The 22,154-nt window shown below is 44.4% G+C and overlaps 2 protein-coding genes across 2 annotated transcripts; one reads left to right on the forward strand and one right to left on the reverse strand.

Moving 5' to 3' along the window:
* Nucleotides 1-278: 278 nt before the first annotated feature.
* Nucleotides 279-14,566, reverse strand: bltp3a (bridge-like lipid transfer protein family member 3A). The gene is made up of 21 exons (XM_067240184.1): nucleotides 14,434-14,566; nucleotides 11,786-11,948; nucleotides 10,878-10,916; nucleotides 10,531-10,622; nucleotides 10,187-10,376; nucleotides 9,661-9,801; nucleotides 9,371-9,541; nucleotides 8,930-9,116; nucleotides 8,650-8,736; nucleotides 8,217-8,387; nucleotides 7,927-8,045; nucleotides 7,259-7,400; nucleotides 6,885-7,078; nucleotides 5,475-6,772; nucleotides 5,057-5,232; nucleotides 4,749-4,894; nucleotides 4,440-4,593; nucleotides 4,026-4,309; nucleotides 3,826-3,934; nucleotides 3,657-3,730; nucleotides 279-2,958 (listed from the first exon to the last, which is right to left on the reverse strand). Exons 1-21 carry the CDS (start codon nucleotides 14,475-14,477, stop codon nucleotides 2,842-2,844), a joined length of 4,098 nt encoding a protein of 1,365 aa, XP_067096285.1. The 5' UTR covers nucleotides 14,478-14,566; the 3' UTR covers nucleotides 279-2,841.
* Nucleotides 14,567-15,631: 1,065 nt separating this feature from the next.
* Nucleotides 15,632-20,970, forward strand: LOC136946437 (protein ILRUN-like). Its single transcript, XM_067240771.1, has 5 exons — nucleotides 15,632-15,907; nucleotides 17,079-17,233; nucleotides 17,353-17,550; nucleotides 17,761-18,086; nucleotides 18,592-20,970. The coding sequence occupies exons 1-5, from the start codon at nucleotides 15,750-15,752 to the stop codon at nucleotides 18,625-18,627; spliced, it is 873 nt and encodes a 290-aa protein (XP_067096872.1). The 5' UTR covers nucleotides 15,632-15,749; the 3' UTR covers nucleotides 18,628-20,970.
* Nucleotides 20,971-22,154: the final 1,184 nt, after the last annotated feature.

Below are 22,154 nucleotides of genomic sequence, written 5' to 3' on the forward strand. Positions count from 1 at the left end.
GAATCTTATACTTTAGGATTTGTTTTATATCTACACGGTAGAAACTGATATGGTGTATGAGACACCAGCAGTAATGTTTTGAAACATTTTATAATAGACATTTTGTCCTAAGCATCACAGATATGAGTCACATCATCCTTCCAGTAAAGATTTAATTTGTTATAAAATGTCTGTCATGTTCTTTATGTAAGTGTAGTAAATTCATCTACTACTACTAAAGAAAATGTAAAACACTGAACAGTTTATAATCTTTTATTGTCACAATTAAAAATATTTTTTACACATACTAATTTGGTTCACAGAACCAGTTTTATTTAGTTAAATTCCATAATGTGGTGACCCTACATAATCTATATAATGATTTAAAAGGAAGTGTTGAGCAAATGAATACTGTTAGAAGTTATTCTCCCTTATTTGCATTATCCAGAAAGTTGTCTATTCAGGAGGACGACACCAAAACCCCTCTGTAGTGGTTTACTCTACAGCAAGTGCAATTTACAGTGAACATACCACACACATCAAAGTGCAAATAATTCACAAAAAATTAAACCATTTCAATGCATTTGGGCTCCTATTGCAATAAAGAGAATGATAGTATGATAGTAATTGAGGTGACTGGTGGCTACAGGAAACACAGCCCATGCAGGAAGGGACATCCAGTATCCTGCCATCTTGGATGGCACAGTTGCTCAGGCCTGTGTTGTTATGGCAACACAGATGGGCCATGCAGATGGGGAGGTAAGAGGGTCCTATGCAGGGATTGGAGAAACCCTGCTGTGGACTGACAGGACAGTGGAAGGGGCATTTCAACAAGCTTAGTCACGGTTACACTGCTTTCACACTGAGACAACCAATGTTCTCCTTAGATCACAGACTGACAGCAAGGCCATGCAAAACACAAGTATTAGCAACAAATAAAAGAGCAGCATATAATAAATGAGGTGATATAGTTGATGATATGCTTTGTTAAAATTTGACTGTGACCTTGAGCTCAAGTACACACATGCAGGAAATGACAAAGAAACCTTTCAAGTACCTTGACATTTATACCGTACAATAAATTTAGGGAACCTAAAATTGTCTGGCTTAATAAACTATGGCATAATGGTTCTTGTTTGGGTAGGACAGAGTTTTTTGTATTGCTTTATATGTTCACATTCCCTTATCAGAATGCAACAGTCATTGATATCTTGGAAGGCAACTCAATCTGAAGCCCTCGGATGAGGCAAGGTGCAGTGGCGTATTGTGGCCAGCAGAGGTCTCACAAGTCCAAATCATGAGACATTGTAGCAACGCTACATGCTCAGGCTGTAAATTCACCTGATATCCTACCATCCCTACTGAGAGACGTGTTCCTTAGCCTCTATGCTACAAACCATTTATTACCACATTATCAAAGTCTCACACCAATGTCTCATCAGGATATCAGAATGCCATGCACTAATCTGTTATGACAACAGAAAAATCTTGGAAGTAATAATAAACAAAGCTTTGGTTTTAGAACACCCACATGAAAGCCTCTCATAGGATAAATATGTTAACAAAATGTTAACTACGACTGTCTACATCCATGGACATTCAATACAGAATACTGGAAAATAAATTGACAATAGGCATAGTCTAGTTCCACACTGTTGTACAAGCGAAACATAACAACAAATTGGCACTGACGCATTAGCAACATAAACTTTCATGTTAACACCTACAAAAACTGAATTTGATCTACTGTCTATAGCAGTGCTTCTCTAATACAACCAGCAGTGACTTGTCTTGTTTAGAGTATTTTTAAAAGTACACTGCAAAATGGCTAAACCAGAGGAAGCTCCAACTCCAATTAATTAATTAATTTCCCACAATTATCATTTAACATTTCCTTCACATCAGAGGACTGATCAAAAGGCATGTATCGAGTAGACATTCAATCCAAAATTCAAACACTGCTTTTACAGTCACAATGATCAACATTTCTTATAAACACAACGAAAAATAATACTGGGAATAATATAACCCGTTGTCAGAGAACAGTTTGGGTTTGAGAGGGGTCACTCCTCTGGTAAAACAAGGAGGACGGCAGGATGGTGAGATGTACCAGGTGTGCTTTGGGTGCAGTGCAGTTCTGCTTACTGAAGTCAAAGTGCTTATTATTCCCTACTCTTCTTTTCACTATACATGAGCTAAAATAGCAGCCTCTAACTACTCATACACCTACAGAATATACACCTTTAGACAGGATCTAGTCCATGTTACAGATGGTGTGTTTTAGCTTTATAAGGAATGTGTGAGCCTGTAAACTCGCACACCAACATTCCAATAACATGAGCGGTTCCCGCACACACACACAGCATGCCTGACAGTGGATGGGTTGTACAACATGGGCTCTTCAGCGGAAAACATGAGGGCCAGACAGCTCTCTGGCAGTGTAACAATAGTGCATGTGTCAGACTCCTTTTGGCATGTTCTTTACATGGTTATCAAACACAGATGATTGCGAAAATCTAAAGGCAATCATTGTTGTTTAATGAATGGATACTGTGTCCACAGGGGGGAGCCTAGCTGCTACTCTATAGCGCTGTGAATGAGATCCAGCCATAAACTGTGTAGTGAGAGAACATGAGACAGCAGTTCCTGCAAAATACTACTGAGTTAAACTGATTAATTTTGTTGCCTGACTATAGGAACATCTGGGTTTCTTGGAAGTGACCGTCTGTGCAAAATGTAATCAGAGTGGTGTGAGGTTTGGAAAACCAGGTTCCTTATCTTCTTCAGTTTTCTAAATTTTTGTTGAACATCTGAGTTCCTGATGCTAACTTTTGCCTGTCACTGACCAGGCCAGGGACAGGCTCAGAGGTCAAATGTAGGGTCATACTTTCTGACCTCCAGAAGGAGGCGCTCTCTGTCACTGAGGGCTTGGGAGAGAGCACTCTGGGTATCAGAGAGCTGGGACTCCAAACAAGAACTCTGGAAAGAAAGAGAAAGAGTTAGTTACCTTTAATCCCTCATAATTAACCCCAAGGTGGTTCTACTATAGTAAACCATACTCCACAAAGCTGTTGTAATTGTAACACGAGGCCTAATTGCCACTCAAGACACTAAGCGCATCTCTGTTTATCCGCCTTCTACCTGACCGTAGCAAGACTATTACAATTACAGTATCTATGTTACAACCAATCCTTCTACCATTACAACATCAACACAGGTTCTGTGTCCAGGTCAGGTGATAGGCTGCACTCCTTTCACACTGCAGGGCTGAGCTTAGCTGAGATGCACTGCACACAACTGCTACGACAGTTGTTAAGAGTAACCAATTATATTAACTGCACGTATATCAATACATTACATACATCTGTGCTTAAAACCAAGAAAAAGATTTTAAAACAATACAAAAGTTGTTGGATAAGACCTACAGTTTAATGATTTTAGGATGCAACTTCCAGAATTAAAAACAACTCCTACAAGATAACACCCTAATAGACAATGCAATACAATAAATCCTTTTGTTACTGGCTCATGCTTTGGTTGGCTGTGTGTGTTTATCTTCAATCCTTTAAAGCCAAAGCAAATCTCATTGATAACAGTGACGCAACTGGAAAGACTGATAAGCATGAGTGAAGCGAGCAAATGGATGTCATGTGTTCATTCGACAGGCCAGTACCTACCATGCTCTGTTGCAGGAGGGAGCAGGACCTGTCTGGCTTCTCTGCACAAGATGGAGAGCCCCTGCCTTCTCCACCTGCAAGCCAACACAGCACAGGGTAGAGTGTTGTAGATGCACCATTGTTAACTGACAACACACGCCACAAGCCTGTCTTCTCTCCCTCTGCTCACCTTTGACCCTGAAGAGGCCTTCGTCCGTGCGCTCCAGCAGTAGCTGTTCCAGGGTGAAGGTGGCCGGGACGGGATGGGGGGCAGTGGAGAAGATCTTAGGGTTGTCGTCCTAGAGATATGGAGAGAGCAGTGGTTAACGTCATGTCCTGACTAGGGGCTAAAGAACACTACCTGCTGCTTGGCACTGCCTCCTGCCTCACCTTCAGGGTGACGGTGATGTTGTTCAGGTTGATCCTCATGGGCTGGACGTCAGCGCTGAGCTCGTCCTCCAGGAAGGGTCCCAGGGTGGCCAGGGTGGAGGCCAGCAGCTCAGCGTGGAAGCCCTGCAGCAACAGCTCCAGGAAACCCACAGACTCCGAAAGAGCAGAGTGACGGCCAGCACATGGGCCCATCTCTGCCCGCATACACATCACCGGAGCTCCCCGGCTGCCCCTCTGTCCCTGTCCCTGGCCTTGTTTCTGGTTCTTAGGAGGCCCACCTGGGACTGGAGACAGGAGGAGGACAGGACAGAGGAGCAGTCAGTCAGTCAGCTGAGAAACACTGATGGATTTGATGGACCGCTTTGGTCAGTGAGCCTGTTGTTCGGTGAGGTGCAGTAGACCAGGCTAACATACCTGGTATGAGACCAGCCAGTAAGTCAGACACTTGGATGTTGCCCATCTGTGTGGGGGTGAAATCCTGCGCCTCTAGCGCCACCACCTGGTTCTCTCCCCTCACTTCCACCACACAGGATATCCCACTGAGGAGCAGCAGCAACACAGAGGCCTGCTGAGCACAGAGACACACAGAGACACACAGAGACACACACAGAGACACACAGAGACACACAGAGACACAGTTATAAAAGAAAGCAATAGCTATGATCTGATCCAGCCATTGTTTATATGTGTGTGTGTGTGTGTGTGTGTTCGTGTGAGACCCACCTCATTCTGGGCTATGTCCTCGGTGCTCTGGGACAGGGAGCTGCTCAGGTCAGCTGATGAGCCTCCCTCAGTCCCAGGGGCGGGGCTGCCTCGGCTGGCTCCCAGCACTGAGGAGCTGTTGGGACGCATCGACTCCACCCCCGACTCTGAAACCACAAACACGGCCGCTCAGATCAGGAGGACAGGACTCGACTACCACAACTTACTGTTCTCATAGTCCCATTTCACATGCCACTCTCTGTCTATGTGGAACACCGTGTCTGTGCTACTTGGCCTTGTAGTTGATGATGGATGTTGAGGTGAGCTACCGGTGTCCATGAGGATGACAAAGTTGTCGCTGGTGTCGCTGTCGACTGAGAGGTGGTCATCAGGCAGGCTACCGTCCAGGATGGCGCTGTCAAACGAGCGCTGGGAAGGGGACTGCTTCATCGACTGGAGACGCAGGCTGGCTGTCAGGGAGGGGGACTCCTCCTGTCGCTGCTCCCTGGAGAGACAGAGAGAGGGAGAGAGAGAAACAGAGAGGGAGAGAGAGAGGGAAAGAGAGAGAGAGAGAGGGAGGGAGAGAAAAGAAGAGCAACATAAAGAGTCAGAGATGTATTGGTAGAGAGTAAATGAGTGGGCGGAAACAGGCTGTGTTTACGTTTTCCTCAGTCAAACCATCCAGTGCGCAGTGTAAATAGATAGAGCTACGGGGCCAGATGGTGGAACGCCAGCAGGGGAGCCTACCTCTGGGGAGTGAACAGCTTGCTCATCCCGGAGCTTCGACTCAGGATGCTGAAGGCGTCTTTCGTGATCGAGAAAGCCCCTTTGGTCAGGTCCACTGAGGCACTGAAGGCGTCTTTGGTGACATCCTTGGTGGCATTTAGGGCGCTGGAGAGCTCCCCCTCCAGGCTGAAGGTGGAGGGATCTCTGGAGAGCACTGGCAGCTGTCCAGGAGAGAGAGGAGGGGAGAGAACCAGGTCCGGGTTCTCCACCCCTTCCTCTACAGCCTCGCAAGCTTCCTCCACCCCTCCATCCACCTCCTGGTCCAGTTCAGCAGGAGCACAGGAGGGAACCGGAGCCGTGCCATTCTCTATGCCGCTGTCCTCCAGGGGTCCCAGGCCTGGCTCCGTGACCTGACGGGTGAGGGACAGGTCGGAGTCCGTCAGGCTGGGGCTGTCTGTCTCTGGGGTGCGGGCCTCCTCCTGAGGCTCCGTGGTGGCTGGCGGGAGCAGCAACCCCAGCTCCACTGAGTCCATGAGCAGAGCCAAACACACCGTAGGGGGGTCTGGCTCCTGGCCCCGAGCCTGCTTGGCGTCCCGTGTGTCCCGGCCCAGCTCGCCTCCCAGTCGGGCCAGAGTGTCCTTCATCCTCAGAAGAGACACGTACTGGTAGTGGTTGAGCCACACCTTGACTGGAGTGATTGTGTGGACCAGGAGGTGGATGGAGGCCTGTGGTTGTGGGGCCTCCACCTGACTGTCAGACCTGGGGTCCTGGTGCTGGCCCGGGTTGGAGGGTGGCTGGCTCTGCTCTGGAGGTGCGTGGTGGGGACTGCTGGGGTTACTGCTGGCGGACAGGATAGAGTCCTGTCCAGCTGGCGAGGACAGACAGCCACGCTTGAAGGCTGACGGGCGACACATCCACACAGATATGGCGAAAGGCTCTACAAAGGGCTGGGATCTCCCCTTGGGGCCTCTCTTCGCCCCATCAAAGTTTAAGGAGAGCCGGGACAGGCTGAGGGACCAGACATCCTGGGTCCGGGGGGGCCTCCACCCAGACTGGGCCAGGGGCTCCCCATCCAGGGATTGCTGGAGGAAAGTGGAGGGCAGTGGGTGGAAGGCACTCTGGTCTCTGGGGAAGGGGCAGGGGGGAGAGGCCTGGAAGAAGGGGCGTGTGGCGAAGCAGCCGTAAGTGCCGTTAAGGTCGGCTCTCGTGCCGTGGGGGGAGTGGCGAGTGTTACTGAGGACCGTCTGAGGGACGATGATGCTGAGAGACTGGGGCCGCTCCGGGTGGTCTAAGATGGAAGACTCCAGAGGAATGATCAGCTTCAGAGAGAGAGAGAGAGAGAGAGAGAGAGGAAGAGAGAGATAAAAGAGAGAGTTAGAGAGAGAAACCAGCCAGGGAGGGATAACATATACATTACCCAATCTTGTTCACCTTTAGCTGGATCGCGTCCATACGAATGTCCATATGCTCTTCAGCCTTGCTGCTGTCCTGGAGGTGGTAGAACGCCTTGACTTGCTCCAGGGTCCGCAGCAGACCTCTGGTGAACAGGTTGACCCACAATACACTGGCTGGGTCGACACACAGCTGCAAGCCATTCAGCTGTGCATACAGGTTTGAGTCTGGCACTGAGGAGAGAGAAGAGGCACGGGGGGAGGAGATGAAGGAAGGTTTCACTCAGATAATTGTATAACTCATTGTAAACAATGGCTGGATAAGATTGTTATTTGTTAGTTGCTTGGAAACTGATGATCCACTTTAAAGAAATTGGAGTGCATCTGCGTGTTCAACTTGTTTTAAGTTCTTACCAGGTAAGCCAGGGCTGTCAGAGAAGTAGTACTCAGTGAACTGCAGGTGGATGGCTGGGACGTTGTCAGCCAGATGCAGAGACTTGCGGTTACATGACAGTAAGGACTGGGTCTTCTTACTGTTGCGGCCCCCTGTCGACACCTGGATGAAGAAGAGGAATTAAGTTCTGGATTTCCTTTACAGTTTAGTCCTAGCCGTGAATATGGGGAAATCAAGTTTGAGACCTAAAAGGAATCAGAACGGTGTAATGCTACATCCTGTCACATGAGTTTAAACCACACAGTGAAATGCTTTATTGAGAATAAAGTTTCATTTACTCAAAAATAGCCTTCAAAATGTCAAAAGCCTATTTTTGTGAAAACTGTGACCGTAGTTGAACTCACATCCTCTGCAGATATGAAAGTAGACAAAGCAAAGATGTTTGAGATGAGGTTGCCGGGGGTTTTCTCTCTTAGTTTAAAGGCTTTAGCTAGTGAAGTGTGACGTGGTGAAGGCTCATCTCATTACTAGAGTGATTGCAGTGATTTCAGGTCTTCCCTGTAATCGTCATAACATTCCCAACATTTTTTTTGATTAACTGGTGTCAATCTGCTATAAACCCTAATACCCTGAAAAAGACAACTAGCTTTAAAATCCTGCTCCATTAGAGAGAGCCAGAACCAGTCACCTGGTGAATGTCCAGGTCGTCCACTCTGACCACCACACAGCTGGAGCGCAGCCTCTTCAGCGGGGTCCTGGACGGTTGCTCTCTGCCTGGGGGGCTTGTCTTGGGAGTGGACTGTCCGTCTACAGAGGTATGCAAGTACATGACAGTCATATATTTAGGGTGCTCCACGGGGTCACGTCAAGCACTCCACCCATTTCATCTAAAACATACTGTACCAAACTTTTCATGTGACCCCATTCATAAAGGTGCCAACAAATCTATACTTCCACGCTAGGATGTTGTGATCTTACTCGGGGCCCTCCTGGCTGGAGAGTCCTTAGCTGGGTTGGAGTTCTGGCAGTGTGGCCCGGGGATGCCTGAGGCCTCCACCCTCCTCTGGAAGTCCTGCAGCAGTTGGCCTGCCCACTGCGCTCGAGCCTCCATAGCCCCACAGTGGCGCTCCCAGTGGCGGCAGCCGTCACCTTGGAGATGAGGGGACATGATTAGACTGATACTGAGGGCCAGACCCTTGAACCCATGTGACCCTTCTCACAATAATGTTACAGGTGGTGCTGTTCTACAATTCACACTTGAGGAATTCCACTGAGGATTATAGCTGTGGCCAGGCTCACCCAGACAATTAGTCTGCAAGAATGGCAATCCTCCTTCCTATTAGTCTGAATGAATGCTGAGCTTTCAGAGGGAGTATTTATAGTTGAAAACACTGAGGGGCAGGATTCTCACCAGGCCTGTGAATTGGATAGTAGTCAAAGCCAAGCTTCCTGAAGGTCAGCTGCATAGCACCCTGGGAACCAGGAGGCGGGAGCTCTTCTGTGTGACATAAGAACATAACTGGTCAAAACCTTTATGACACGTCTGGCAACTTTACATAAGTTTAACCCTCCATCAATATAGAGGACGTTACATCTGTGTAAAAGCTCTAAATGAAAAATGCAGTAGGTTGATCCAAAGGTAGACAACCTATACTACTGGTCCTTAATTTGGTATATGTTCTGCGTCTGACCTGAGTCCATGGAGGAGCTGTCGTTGCATATGTGCAGGTCCAGTCGGGATATGAAGGTGTGGTAGGAGGACTCTTTAACATCGTACAAGTCAAAGTACTGGCCCAGGTTGGAGGGGGCACCGCTGGGAGGGGGCGGGGCGGGGGGATCAGTCCACAGGGTGTGGATGCCAGGGGAGGGGGGGGCAGTCTGCAACACAGACAGGACATTGCTCCTCATTAATGAAGCAGAGCAGTATAACACACACTAATAACAACACTAGGACAGAGGTAATGTTACAATACAGATATCACTGTATAGAAACGGGACTATGACAACCATAATACATATTATAGGCCGTCTATATGACACAAGAGCCCTTTGAATGAGATTTGCTGACACTAGGTTGCGGAGTAGGAAAGGGTGTTGTGGTGGATGTGGAAAGGTCAGAAAAGCAGGAGGACCTGTAGGGACTCAGCAGCCATACTCTTCCTCTGCTGGGCAGACTTCTCCATGGCCTCGCTCAGGGACTTGGCATAGTGGATGACAGCCTTGAGCTGGGAGTCTGTCAGCACCCACAGCAGGTCGTCCAGGATGAACAGCAGTTTGGACGCCAGCACGTTGCAGTCTTTCACCTGAAACAGGGATCAAGAGATTAGGTGGTAAGTAAACAAGAAGTAAACAGTGACTTGAACCAATATACAAGTCAGACTGTGTAGAAGCCCCCGTGTCGTATACTGGAGGTCAGGCTTACCCTGCGTTTGAGGGCGATGCGGATGCGCCCCTGGTTGGTAATGAGGCGTAACGGGGTACTGCTCAAGTCCTGGTCCTCACTCTCGATAGCATCAGCCTCAATGCGCAGACTCTGCCAGTTGATCTCCTTGAACGTCAGCACCTGAGGGTTGGAATGAATAGACAAACGCTCAGAGACAAACCGGAGTTCACTAGCAGGCCAAATGAAAGTGGATCCTATTAAACAGCAACATTGTCATCTGTAAGCTAAAAAAAAAAACTGCAATAGTGCATACTACAGTCATAGGGTTACCTAGTCACTGGAGATCAGCTGCACTTTTATAACATGATTAGTGGGGCTCTTTGAGCCAGACAGGAAATACGAAAACAGTCATCACAGCCAATAACACTGAGCAATTGGACTAATTAAGTGATTAAATACTGGACTTAGAAACAGAGGCCTGATCTGTAGGCTGAGGATTCTGTACCGTCTATGCGGTGATCTGACACAGGCCAGACAGGCCTGGGGGAGGTGAGCTGTACTCTACCTCTCCTCTCTTGGGGTCAGTGACGCGGGTGTAGCGGAGGTCACTGCGCTGCCATTCGGGGTTGAGGCTGTTCCCCTGTAGCTGCCACAGTTCGAAGGATGCATGGAAGGCACGGGCCTGCACCTTGATAGTGATGGAGTTGATGATGACCGACATTCCCTCCACCACCTTCTCGGCAAAACCATACTCACTGCACAGCAAGGATGAGACGCTATTGAGGTAAATAACTGGGAAAGAACTTGACTGTGCAGTTTCATAGATGTCTGATGCATTCACCGAAAGTACTTTTACAGACAGTGTACACATGCATACTTTTCACCACTTTGCTGAACAGACTAGATTACCTCTGGCCTGCAGTGATAGCTATGGGGGAGGGGCCATTTGGTGGCCGTGGCTCTTCACAAGTCCTCATCTCTACCTCCACCTTATCGAGGAACTGCAAACAAGAGTGAACAGCAAAACAGTGATCTGAGCGTGTGTCATGCAGCACACTATGATTAAAGACTACACCCTGATAGCAGTTAAACCAATTAAATGCTAAACCAACACATTTTGTAAGACAGAGAAAGTTCATGTGAGAGTGGGAGAAAAAGAGAGGGAGAGGGCGTGTGAAAGAGAGAGTGACAGTCAAAGAAGGGGGGCAAGAGAGAGAGAGCAAGAGAGGGAGAACAACAAAGGGCTGCATTCCTACCAGGCAGATCGGGCTGGTCTTTAACTTTGTCCATTGTATCTGGATGAAGACAAAACAGAAGTTGCATCAGTACTACTACCCAACTTGTCCTTCATATGACTCAGCAGCTGTCATACATACACAACCATCACTCATTCATATGGTCTTACATTTTATGACCAAACTAAAACACACTAAATACCATAAGCTAGCCAGGCTTCAAACTTATCTTCAAGACAGATCGTTAACCTCTCCAGCCTTCATCTTTGCTAGAGCTCTCTCCCTTGATGAGCTTGGGTACTTTGATACAAAGGCTGGCTTTGCCAGTGGCCTTTAGTGTCCCTCAAAAACATGCCTCTGCATTATCTCTGGCCAATGATCTCTGGAGATGCTGCACAGTGATCTCAGGGTCGTTTCTGAGGGCTGCTGATCCGTGTGATGCTGTTACTCTTAGTTTCCTCATGGCTTCTCTGGCCTTGTAACCGTGAAACCACAGCTTCACAAGTACAACTCACCATGGCATTTACCAGTATTATACATATTACACATTGTATACAAGTAGTCAGACTAAATGTCTCCATTTGGTCTATATGTACAGCTAATATGAATAATGGGGTTCACAGGTCACACAATTCTTAACTATTCCCCTCAGAACAAACACTTTAACTGAGAGTCAGGTGGCTGAGCGGTGAGGGAAGCGGGCTAGTAATCCGAAGGTTGCCAGTTCGATTCCCGGTCATGCCAACTGACATCGTGTCCTTGGGCAAGGCACTTCACCCTACTTGCCTCGGGGGGAATGTCCCTGTACTTACTGTAAGTCGCTCTGGATAAGAGCGTCTGCTAAATGACTAAATGTAAATGTAAACTGCAAAAACTAGATTTAAGGAAATAAAAGCATGGAGTCATATCTTTGTATCTTGTCATCTCACCCTGATTGCAGCTTTGTTGCAGTAGACCCGGGTGACAGCCAGCCAGGTAGGCAGGTCCAGCATGTTCTGAAGAACCTCCTCATCCAGCTCCAGGTTGGACAGCTGGCCCTCCCCCTTCAGGGTGCTCAGGTTGATCTTGTCAGGGGACAGGTTCTTAGTGAACCTTCACAGGGGAAGAAAAAGAAGAAGAAAAACATCAAGATTGCTTAATTATTTTTATTAGCATTGATTCATACATATAAACATTTGAGCACAACTTCTTGTCATTGTCAACTCTGTACAGACACAAGTGCCAGTACTGATGCCAAGCCTAGCTAGTGAGAATGGGTTTGACTAGTAGATTGATCCAAGCTGGGCAGCTGGGCAGATTCCCACAACATGACTATTTCACCAGCTGCCTTGACCCTTCCACTCCAGATTTGGTAAGAACTGCATAGCAAAGTGACTTGACTAACACTCAGACACAGTATTAGGACTGAGAGTCACACTTATAAAACACAGTTAGTCTGAAAGTATGACTTGATTGAAACAGACTAATCCTCATTTTCTTCACTATCAGTGTACACACCATGACAGGATTGGACAAGTTTGACCTTTACAGAACAGAATCAGAATCAGAAACACAAGATGTCCTTTCATACACCATCACAAAACAGGTCATATTTGGGCTTTGACCAAAAGCTACAGGAAAAGGAGCCTTAATGTTGTGAATGTGCCATACAGTAGCAGTAAAAAAAACGATCTTGAAAATGTTCATAAGCCAGTCTAACTCAACATGTGCAGATCACCCTCAGGCAACAGTGAACAATGACTCCTCCTGCTTCTGAGACAAGTCACAATGGTTGTCATTGAGCATGCAGCTGTAATTACATTAAAGCAGATCTACCATACACAAGACTTTGTTCCACCACAGTGGATAGCATCAGCCTTCTGAGCTCTCCCTCCCTCCCCCTAGGGAACACTAACCAGCTCAAAATCTTGCTAACACTCAAACACCTAACAGTGCACAGGAAATAGGCTGTGAGTAACATGAATTGGTGAGAACTAAAACAGCTAGGCCTAAATGAAAGGCAGAGAATGAAAAGCCCAGAATGTGCATATAATTTTTTTTTAAAGCTAGTGCTTTCTTTATAAATCAGACATCAGAGAACTTACCAATTAGTCTGTATAATAAATGGTGGAATGTATTCATAAAGACCAAAGCAGATCCTAATTGTATGAATTAGCATTTTTCAACAGTGCCTATTAAGCCTAACTCAGATTGGCACTGAGTGAGAGAAAGCTTGTTATTTTGTCTTTGTCTATTTAGCCATGTACCAAGACATTGTGGAGCAAGGCCATTTTGTCTCTAACGCTAGGTCATCTCGGCCATTAGACGGCCATGCACTGTACTTGAATAAGCCTGATTCGATTGTTGTCAGTGCACCTAAGAAACAGTAAGGTGGGCTGTGAGAGCAATGAGACTGATAGGTTGATACTGAAAATGTCTGAGAGTTTTGTGTTCTGATATTGAAATTGTATCTGTTGGCCCATGAACAATGACCAAACACCAAATTAAAAAGGAGTGGATAGGGGGTAATTACAAGGTGGTGAGTACGTGATTAAAGGCTCAAAAAAATCACACAGAATCTTACATTTTCAGCTGCCTGGTTAAGATGTTGACCTACATGCAGCCCTGAAACAACCAGATATGCCATTCAAATGGAAATAAGCTGACTCTTATTAAGACATTCAAGGTCTACAAAAATAAGTAAGATACTTAGACAGCTTCCGAAAAATGCTACGTAACATTTCCCCATTAAATGCTAATATATCCTTACTGGCATAAGGTTGCCAATCTGACTGATTTGGTCGTAGTGTCAGCAAAAACACAGTTAACCATACTTAGCCTTTAGCCCATTCAGCTGCACCACTAGTTCCAGTTTATTCATAACAGTCCTTCATAACGACATACACTGACAAATACACAAGCACTGAGAGCAAAGCCAGCATTACAGTAGCATACAGCTAAACATAAAACAATAGGAAACTTCAGTCCAGCATGGAGATGCTTAGTGTCTGGCTTCTTGAACAAGGGACAGCCGTGTCCAGTGGCCTGATGCCAGTTCATTATTTATTTTTGTTGTGTTCAATTCTTGTTTATACAACAAAAGACACAACTAAAATAATTTTGATTTACACAGTACCCTACTTCGCTTGAACATTATATGCCATGTTGATATGTGGATATATCTCGAAAACGAGTCAACAATGCCGAATGCTTGGACATAAAAACCATGTACATAAGCTGTCTTGCAGTCAGCCAGCCATGGTTATTCCTCCTGCTGGAGTCCAGCAAAAGGCCTAGCATGTTGAAAATACTCACTAATACTGTATAACACAGTGTTGTTTCAGACAAAAACGTCCCAGCAGTCAATCCCTATACTTTTTTGTAGAAGCCGTGCTGTGGTATTACTGACGCTAGGCTACAGATACCAGTGCTGTTCGATCAAGTAGCTATTGTTGGTACTGTAGTGCTATGCTGCTTGCTAGACGTCGGTTCAGTAGTACAATCAGAGCCATGGCTCTCAATACCAGAAAACCTTAGTAGCTACTAAACTAGCATAAGACTAACTAATTGTATTTGCTTGGCTAACCATCTCTCTTACCTTGACAAATGTTTCAGTATTTGCTTTTTGATTATCCCAGCCATTTCTGTTATAGAGGTGTGTCGAAGATTTGACTAGCGAATCTCATTCATTGGCAGATAAACATTTATTTAAAATGTTCGCTGTCCCCTCGACCCCGCATCTTGATCCAGTTCAGTTGGTCGTGTGGTGCTGATGATGTCGTTAAGCTCTCCCGTACTATAACCGGCCAGTTGGTGTCCCGGACAGCGCCTACAAGCCTGACTTGAAAACATGCACCCAACCAAAGCTATTAAACTGTCAGAAAAGGCAACGATGCTAGCTATTGCTGTTGTGCACTAAAATGCACATATGGCTCCACCTGCTGTTTGAAGGGATTCTGAAGAAAAATGTGTAAAACACGTTCAGTGTCATTTTCAGAAATACGGTATAAAATAATAGTTAATCCGAGTATCTTTATTTATTATATAGCTAACTTTAATGAAATAGTGACTGTTTCTTTAGCAAGTTTAGCTACTATTTACACCAGTGAATATCAAAGTGCACATCATGCCTCACTTAAAAAAGAAAGAAAGATGTAAAATGTTGCTAAATAGGGTAATTTTGGTTCTCTCCCTTACCCGCAGGGCTGGCCCGACCCAATAAACAAATCAGACCTTTGTTTATTCATTTTGGGCCATACACTTTTTGTTTAGGGCCCCAAAAACCCTAGGGCCGGGGCCCTGATTACCCGTATGGAAAAGATGGACCTTCGACATGAAATAGCATACGGCTCCTACTCATCACTCATTTATGTTGCTGTCATTGGGTGTCAAGCTGTAACAATGTCTATGTAGCTGTGCTTCTCACATCACACTGTTTTCTTCAGCCTAATTCTTGTTTGTTTTCAACTTATTTGTCCTATTTAGTACCAAAAAGGTCAAACAAACACAATAAAATCTACTTTCTAGAGTAGGTTAAACTGACCGCAAAAAAACATGTAGAATCTACATTTTAGACGGTAACCTACTACGGCCTTAAAGTTCGCCAAAAGGCAAGTAGTGCTATAGCAAAATAAGCTATTTCAAGTAGCGCTGCGTATGCGCATTTTTTTGGTTGCTGTCCTAACCCTCTTGAACATTTTCCTCTGCCGAAAAACAGCAGTTTATGGACAGTTCCACCGCAAACCACTGCAAACTACTAGGTGTACCGGGGAGAGGCCCAGTTATCTTAAACGAAAGTCACGTACCTCCGTGACAGTCATGCGCATTTGGGTTGTTGTTGAGTTTGTTATGACAGGTTGAGGCCTCGGACTAAATTATTATAGCTACCCCTGTCTCTGTCCGGGGAAATCCACGATGGAGGGCATGGAATTAGACCTGGATCCAGAGCTAATGCAGAAATTCAGCTGCATGGGCACTACCGATAAAGATATTCTCATATCAGAGTTCCAGAGACTGCTTGGGTTTCAACTGAATCCCGCAGGATGCGCCTTCTTCCTTGATATGACTAATTGGTGAGTCCGGGGACCGCGGCGCCCTGGCTGTTCCTGGGCCCGACAGAGTTTAATGTTGCTAATGTGAGGTATAGTCAGCTAACTGCATTTAGGATTTTGCTAAATTCTTATCTTTTCGTCAACAACGACAGGAATATGTGGCTAGCCAATACACATATTTACTATCAGCATGTTTGTTGCTGGAGTGTACCTGCAATCTTGCTAGCTAGCTATCAATATGGCAGTGCTTGAGAGCTAGAGCTAACTTTACCCAGCTACAGCCACTAGCATTATTATTTAAGGCTATATAGCTTACTCAAATGATTTATTGCTAGTTCTGTATTCATGAAAAATACAGTAAGTTTAAATTCACTGTGTAAGAGAATTTGTTAGGTATGTGCATTGCCTTTTAAAGAGGGAATATGTGAGGTGTGTTACGAAATATAAACTTGAGCTTTCTGATGATGGCTGTGTGGGCTGACGGGTAAGTACTGGAAGCTAGGTTAGTTTATTGGCACGGCCTTCATTTGCAAATAATTTGATAGAATAATCTTTCACGTTTATCTAGCAACTAGACGTCCACACGAGATTATTTGTCAGATTTGAAATCTGTTGGGAAAAACCTTCGCGTCCCGAAGTCAGTTTCTTATGTAACAATTTAGCGCAACAACAACGATGTTGCAGGTGAAATATTTGTCTCATTGTTCTGGCCTTTCAAACATGAATAAGTAACCGATATTTGGCATACGAGTCATTTACATTGTAGATGTATTTTCTTATGTATGTAGTTACTTTTACATGCGTGATTGTTGTAGTCAAGTTTAGCTTTCATGAACATGAATTATATATTTTTTGTAGAAGGCCATGATTTGTTGTCATGTGACGTGTTGGGGTAAGCTAAGTAATGGAGTTGCTAAACTTAGAATTAGTGCTTTACCTTTTATAAACCCTCAACATGTACTCCAGTATCAACAAAAGGACTATCAAAAGCAACTAAGTATGAATCTTGTGAGGGAGTAAGGGTTATTAAAATTAATGTAATTTTTGGATAAGAGCAAGCCTGTAAGTTAGCCTTTATCAGTATCTGATTTAGTCTGTTCATCTTGACCGTTTGAGACTATGTAGCTGAGACTAAAGTTGTTGTGGTGTTCAACTCATACAGGTTTTCTCCCTTTTGTCACTGCGCTCCTAGGAACTTACAAGCAGCAATCGGAGCCTACTATGACTTTGAGAGCCCCAACATCAATGCCCCTTGCATGTCCTTTGTGGAGGATGTGACAATCGGGGAGGGAGAGTCGGTGCCCCCTGATACACCATTTACAAAGACCTGGAGAATACAGAACACAGGTTAGTTGGACTGATTCCCAATACAGACTTGTGATGCCTACTGTTAACAGTACTTTCGACATCTGAACTGCGATGGATACCCTGCTTTCTCCTACATGCCTTAGCTGTGTCTCTTTCAGGAGCAGAGTCCTGGCCCCCCGGAGTGTGTCTAAAGTACGTTGGAGGGGACCAGTTTGGTCACGTGAACATGGTGATGGTGCGTTCGTTAGACCCCCAGGAGATGGCCGATGTGAGTGTACAGATGCGGAGCCCTGTAGCTCCAGGGATGTACCAGGGCCAGTGGAGGATGTGCACAGCCACAGGCCTATTCTATGGGGGTGAGGAACTTCTCCAACAGTCTTTTATTTTTTTTGGAGGGGGGGGGGGTTCGCTGATAACTAAAATGTTACCTAACCCTGAAACGAATGATTCATGTGCATTTGTAGGCATTTTTAAGTTGGCTAAAGTAATCCAGATCTGTTGCATGATCTGCTTGAGACATTGCTGTGTGTTCCTGGTGGTGTGTTAAAGCTGTTTTCCCTCCGCAGATGTGATCTGGGTGATCCTGAGCGTGGAGGTGGGAGGCCTCCTGGGAGTGACGCAGCAGCTCTCCTCCTTTCAGGCCGAGTTCAACACCCAGCCTCACCGCAACCTGGAAGGAGACTACAACCCCTTTGCCTCGCCACAGAAGAGCAAGCACTCTGGCAGCCATGACAACAGTCTTCATGAGGACAGCAGTTACAAGGACCCTGGGGATACCTGGGATGGTGCCCCCAACCCAATGCAAGCAGAGCAAAATGGACTGTCACACAACTCTGTCAATATAGCATCAAACGGCCTCCAAAGCAACCTATCAGTAGTGACTTACAACCAGGTATGGAGCAACAACTGCCCACATTATTAATATGTTTATTAATCAATGATTATTCTATGAAAAAAACTAAGTTTATTGGATACATTTGTGAAAGACCTCATAAGAAAGGAAATTCAAATGACCACCACAACTCTCAATCTAGCGATCGACTCTTTTCACAAACCCACTGCTAATTATTTGATGTGAGAGCAGTCCTCCAGTCCTGCAAACCAGTCTTGCACAAAAATAGAGAGAGCCAGAATGCTATCCTGATATTTAAGGGCTGTCTAAAACTACCCAACAAATGTGTATACATTTGCTAATGCCAGTAGCAAGCTATTTTCAATGTGAGTTGACCAAGGGGCTTTGCGATCGGTTGTGATATTGGGGACATATTAGCAATATTAATGTTTTTTCGGACTTTGAATGGAAGTGCAGACCAAACCGGCAAAACTAATATTGAGAAATATGGCTGTCTCTGAAGTTGTCTATTTCTTTATAGTTCTTTTGTATTCCTCTCCCACAGGGTTTACACGGACCCTATCCTTTCGGGCAGTCTTGAAACACAGGAATGGTCCCAGTCAAGCAGCACTGTGCCCCTGGAGTCACACCAACTATTGAGGAAGGAGGCGTTATCAGGTGCTGATGGAGACTACTGAGATTCATACTGACACTTATGCAAAGCCCCCCTCCACTGAAGCAGGCGAGGCTGCTCTGTTCCCAGCGTTCAAGCTCAACCTACATCCCACATCCAGCGTATGCATGTGTGAATGCTAAGTTAAAATGAGTGCTATGGATGTTTTTAGAAGAAAAAGATGATAATCTTTTTCTGATCTTTATTTAGTTTATTTTTTAGTTGTCAGATTGCAGTAAAGACTACAGTGATGAGAGAAGCGTGGATGTGTGTGTTTGAGCATGTGTGCGTGCTGTTGTGCAACCTGAAAGAGACTAAGAGCCATTTTTTTGCCTTCTGATCCTCTAGTTTCAGATCTGATTTCTAAACATTTGAGTTCTATCTTAACTTAACTTTTTATTGTATTTCATGGTGTATACTTGTTAAGAAGAGGAGACAAAGTAATCTTTCCAAATTTGACTAGATATACCCTTAAAAATGTATGTATTATTACTTTATCGATATAAAGCAAGTTCAATCTAAAAGCGTATGAAGGATTACAGTATTTTCTGCCATGTTTTACCATTGATTATATTAGAACAAAAATTATCCTGGCATTTCCAAAACTATTTGAAAATAGGAACAGTTCTGGTATTCATTTTCGATTTCCATGGGTTGTTATCAACAGGCGCAGACCAAAAAACCTCTGGACGCAATTACATAGAATTCGATCGATGCAACATAACGTAATATTGGTTGTTTACAAAAACGTCTCTTCTCTGGACAGTCATCATATTAAACCCACCCCATATCGGCCTGAAAAGATTCTGGTTGGAGGGAAATGTGTTTGAATGGGAGGATGACCAGACACATCTGCAAGAGCACATAAAACATGAGCCAGCAGATTTGTCTGATTCCCAGGCTAACAAAGATTACCCTGCAATCTGAAATGTAATGTTGCATTTGTCCACTGGAGAGCAACATGTGATCAGACCCATGCCAAACTCGAGGGGAAACTACAAACAGTAACACTTTATTGGTTGGTTGGAGTTCTGCAATATTGCAAATGATAGCACATTTTTATCCCTATACAGTGCCATTGATTATTACAATTTATTAATTTTATCATCTTCAGTTGAATGTATTTGATGAATGTAGAAAAATATGTTACACATCTTATTTTAATCTTCCCAAAGACGTTCTATAGATGCCTTGGACTGACATGTACTTGTTGATGTCTTCTGGCTTGGCTTCATGTCATGGTTCTTGACCATTTATCATATTTCCTGTATGACGTCTGAAATTAAAAGTTGATCTTTTGTTCAGGCAATTAAATGTATAAAAGACACCCATACAAATCAGAAAATAAGAGACTGTCTAGTCAATGTTTTCTATAGGATAAGTTTCTGAATGTGTACAATTCCTTGCACTTACTGACTGATCTCTGCACTGAGTCATTAGATGTTTATATAATTGTGGTGTCTAGTTCTCTTTGCTATAATGTCTTGGAGGCTATTTAGAGATTTTATTATTTCTTTATCTACAGTTATTGACTTTGACCACCTGGTTTTGACCACCTGGTTTTGACCACCTGGTTTTGGCCACCTGGTTTTGTAACCTATGTCCACCTTTTTTAGACTGGGCACATAACGTCTGCAAACTAACAATTGGCCCCAGGGATGACTAAACTTGGACAATATTGCAGCCACCAAAACCACACCTTCTCATATTTTATACCTGCCTCTGCTGGCTTTTGGTATGTCACTGACCATGTTATTGCATTTGCAATGCTAAAGAACATTGTTTCTCCTCGTCATAAAAGGTATACACTGCTTTATCTTCTTGCTCTTTTCTTTTTGTTTACAGTCTGACTCTCTGTAATTGGTTGAATTCTGTATCATTTGTGATGCTCATTTGTTTTCTGAAGTCTTTGTGCTGGATGGATCAGATGGTGTTAGAGTGTAACTTCAGAGTTTTACAACAACAGGACATTTAGAAGACTAGTGAGTCAGAGCGAAGATATGAAAGCTTTTTTCCCGAATGAATGGCTGTTTGTATGATTAAATTATCACTGAATTTAAAAAAAGATGGTGTCCTTGTTCTTTGTAATTCACAATAAAAGTTGTTTTTAGTTTATACAGCACCTGTTCCATTGGATGTGTACGCAGTCCAGGAGATGAAAATGCTTTGATGTCTTGAAGATTTTGTAATACATTTAAATTGACATACTGTATTCTGAAATAACCAATTAGTAGTGCTACTAAACAATAATATGTATATGATGTAAATAAACTCAGCCCCCCCCAAAAAACAGAAATGTAATCTCCCTTTCAACTGCTTGTATTGTCAGCAAACTTAACTACTAAGACGAACAGAACAAGTTTTAGAGATGTGACTAACATAAATTGAGTAATGTGTCCTTAAACAAAAAAAATGGGGGGGCAAAATGAAAAGTAATAGTATCTGGTGCATTATCAGCTGCATTAAATACTGCAGTGCATCTTCTCATGGACTGCACTAGATTTACCAGTTCTTGCAGTGAGATGATACCCCACTCTTCCACCACTTGCAAATTCCTGGACATTTTTGGGTGTAATGGCCCTTAACCTCACCCTCCAATCCAACAGGTCCCTGACATGCTCAATGGGACTGAGATCCAGGCTCTCTGCAGAACATGGCAGAACACTGACATTCCTAACTTGCAGGAAATCATGCACAGAACGAGCAATATGGCTCGTGACATTGTCATGCCAGAGGTTGCTGAGTTTATGTTTCCTTAAAGTCATTAGGGTGCTTTGGATATCAAGAATGAATTGTCTGCGTGGCATTCAACAACTGTAGCATGTGCTTTTATTAAGTCAATAACGTCTTAAATCTAAAGGCCTTAACTCAAGTTCTGGCCTTGAATGTCAGTGGGGGTTTGTTCCTATCCAACCATGAGTTATTACATTCCCTGTGACAAATGTAGGGGCTTTTCATGGAATAATTATGGCCATCAGTCACTCTGTGGTTGATAACTGTTTATCTCAACTATCGAGAAAAAAAAAAGAATTGTTAAGGTCAGTTTCTAAAAGGAATGTGGATGTCTTTTGAGGCTTTTTTTTTAAAGCCTTTATTTGCTTAGCGATGTAGGTAAAACTCCCAAGGGAAAAGATTATTGACAACAATGTGACCAGTCTGTGAAAAGGGTGGGTGTATCCACTCACTCACTTTTTTCAGTGTTCAGTGTCAGTGAATACTGTGCTACTAGCCTGACGGTCAACTGGTTAAATGTTCTACGAAAGAAAAGAAACTGCCTCAGGGAATTCTGCTCAATCATCATTTCAACATATGGGGTTTATAAATAAACAGAACAAAGTGTACACAAAAAGACCACAGCTTGGGTAGTCATGAAGAAAGTGAAAAATCTGAAGACAGGAAGATGCAATGTAAATTATGTTTTGTAAGATAAAGAAAGCAAATGAAGGAAGTTTCAT

This window comes from Osmerus mordax, chromosome 7, assembly GCF_038355195.1.
Source record: "Osmerus mordax isolate fOsmMor3 chromosome 7, fOsmMor3.pri, whole genome shotgun sequence".
NCBI classification, from domain to species: Eukaryota; Metazoa; Chordata; class Actinopteri; order Osmeriformes; family Osmeridae; genus Osmerus; species Osmerus mordax.

What these genes read in the sequence shown, in the direction of transcription:
- LOC136946437 (XM_067240771.1), top strand. Translation starts at nt 15,750, where the DNA reads ATGGAGGGCATGGAATTAGACCTGGATCCAGAGCTAATGCAGAAATTC. An exon ending in TTCCTTGATATGACTAATTG is followed by an intron (nt 15,908 to 17,078) that starts GTGAGTCCGGGG and finishes CTGCGCTCCTAG; the next exon opens with GAACTTACAAGCAGCAATCG. An exon ending in CACAGGCCTATTCTATGGGG is followed by an intron (nt 17,551 to 17,760) that starts GTGAGGAACTTC and finishes TTCCCTCCGCAG; the next exon opens with ATGTGATCTGGGTGATCCTG.
- bltp3a (XM_067240184.1), bottom strand. Translation starts at nt 14,477, where the DNA reads ATGGCTGGGATAATCAAAAAGCAAATACTGAAACATTTGTCAAG. An exon ending in TGGCTGCTGAGTCCCTACAG is followed by an intron (nt 9,117 to 9,370) that starts GTCCTCCTGCTT and finishes TCTGTGTTGCAG; the next exon opens with ACTGCCCCCCCCTCCCCTGG. An exon ending in TGTCATCCTCATGGACACCG is followed by an intron (nt 4,895 to 5,056) that starts GTAGCTCACCTC and finishes TTGTGGTTTCAG; the next exon opens with AGTCGGGGGTGGAGTCGATG.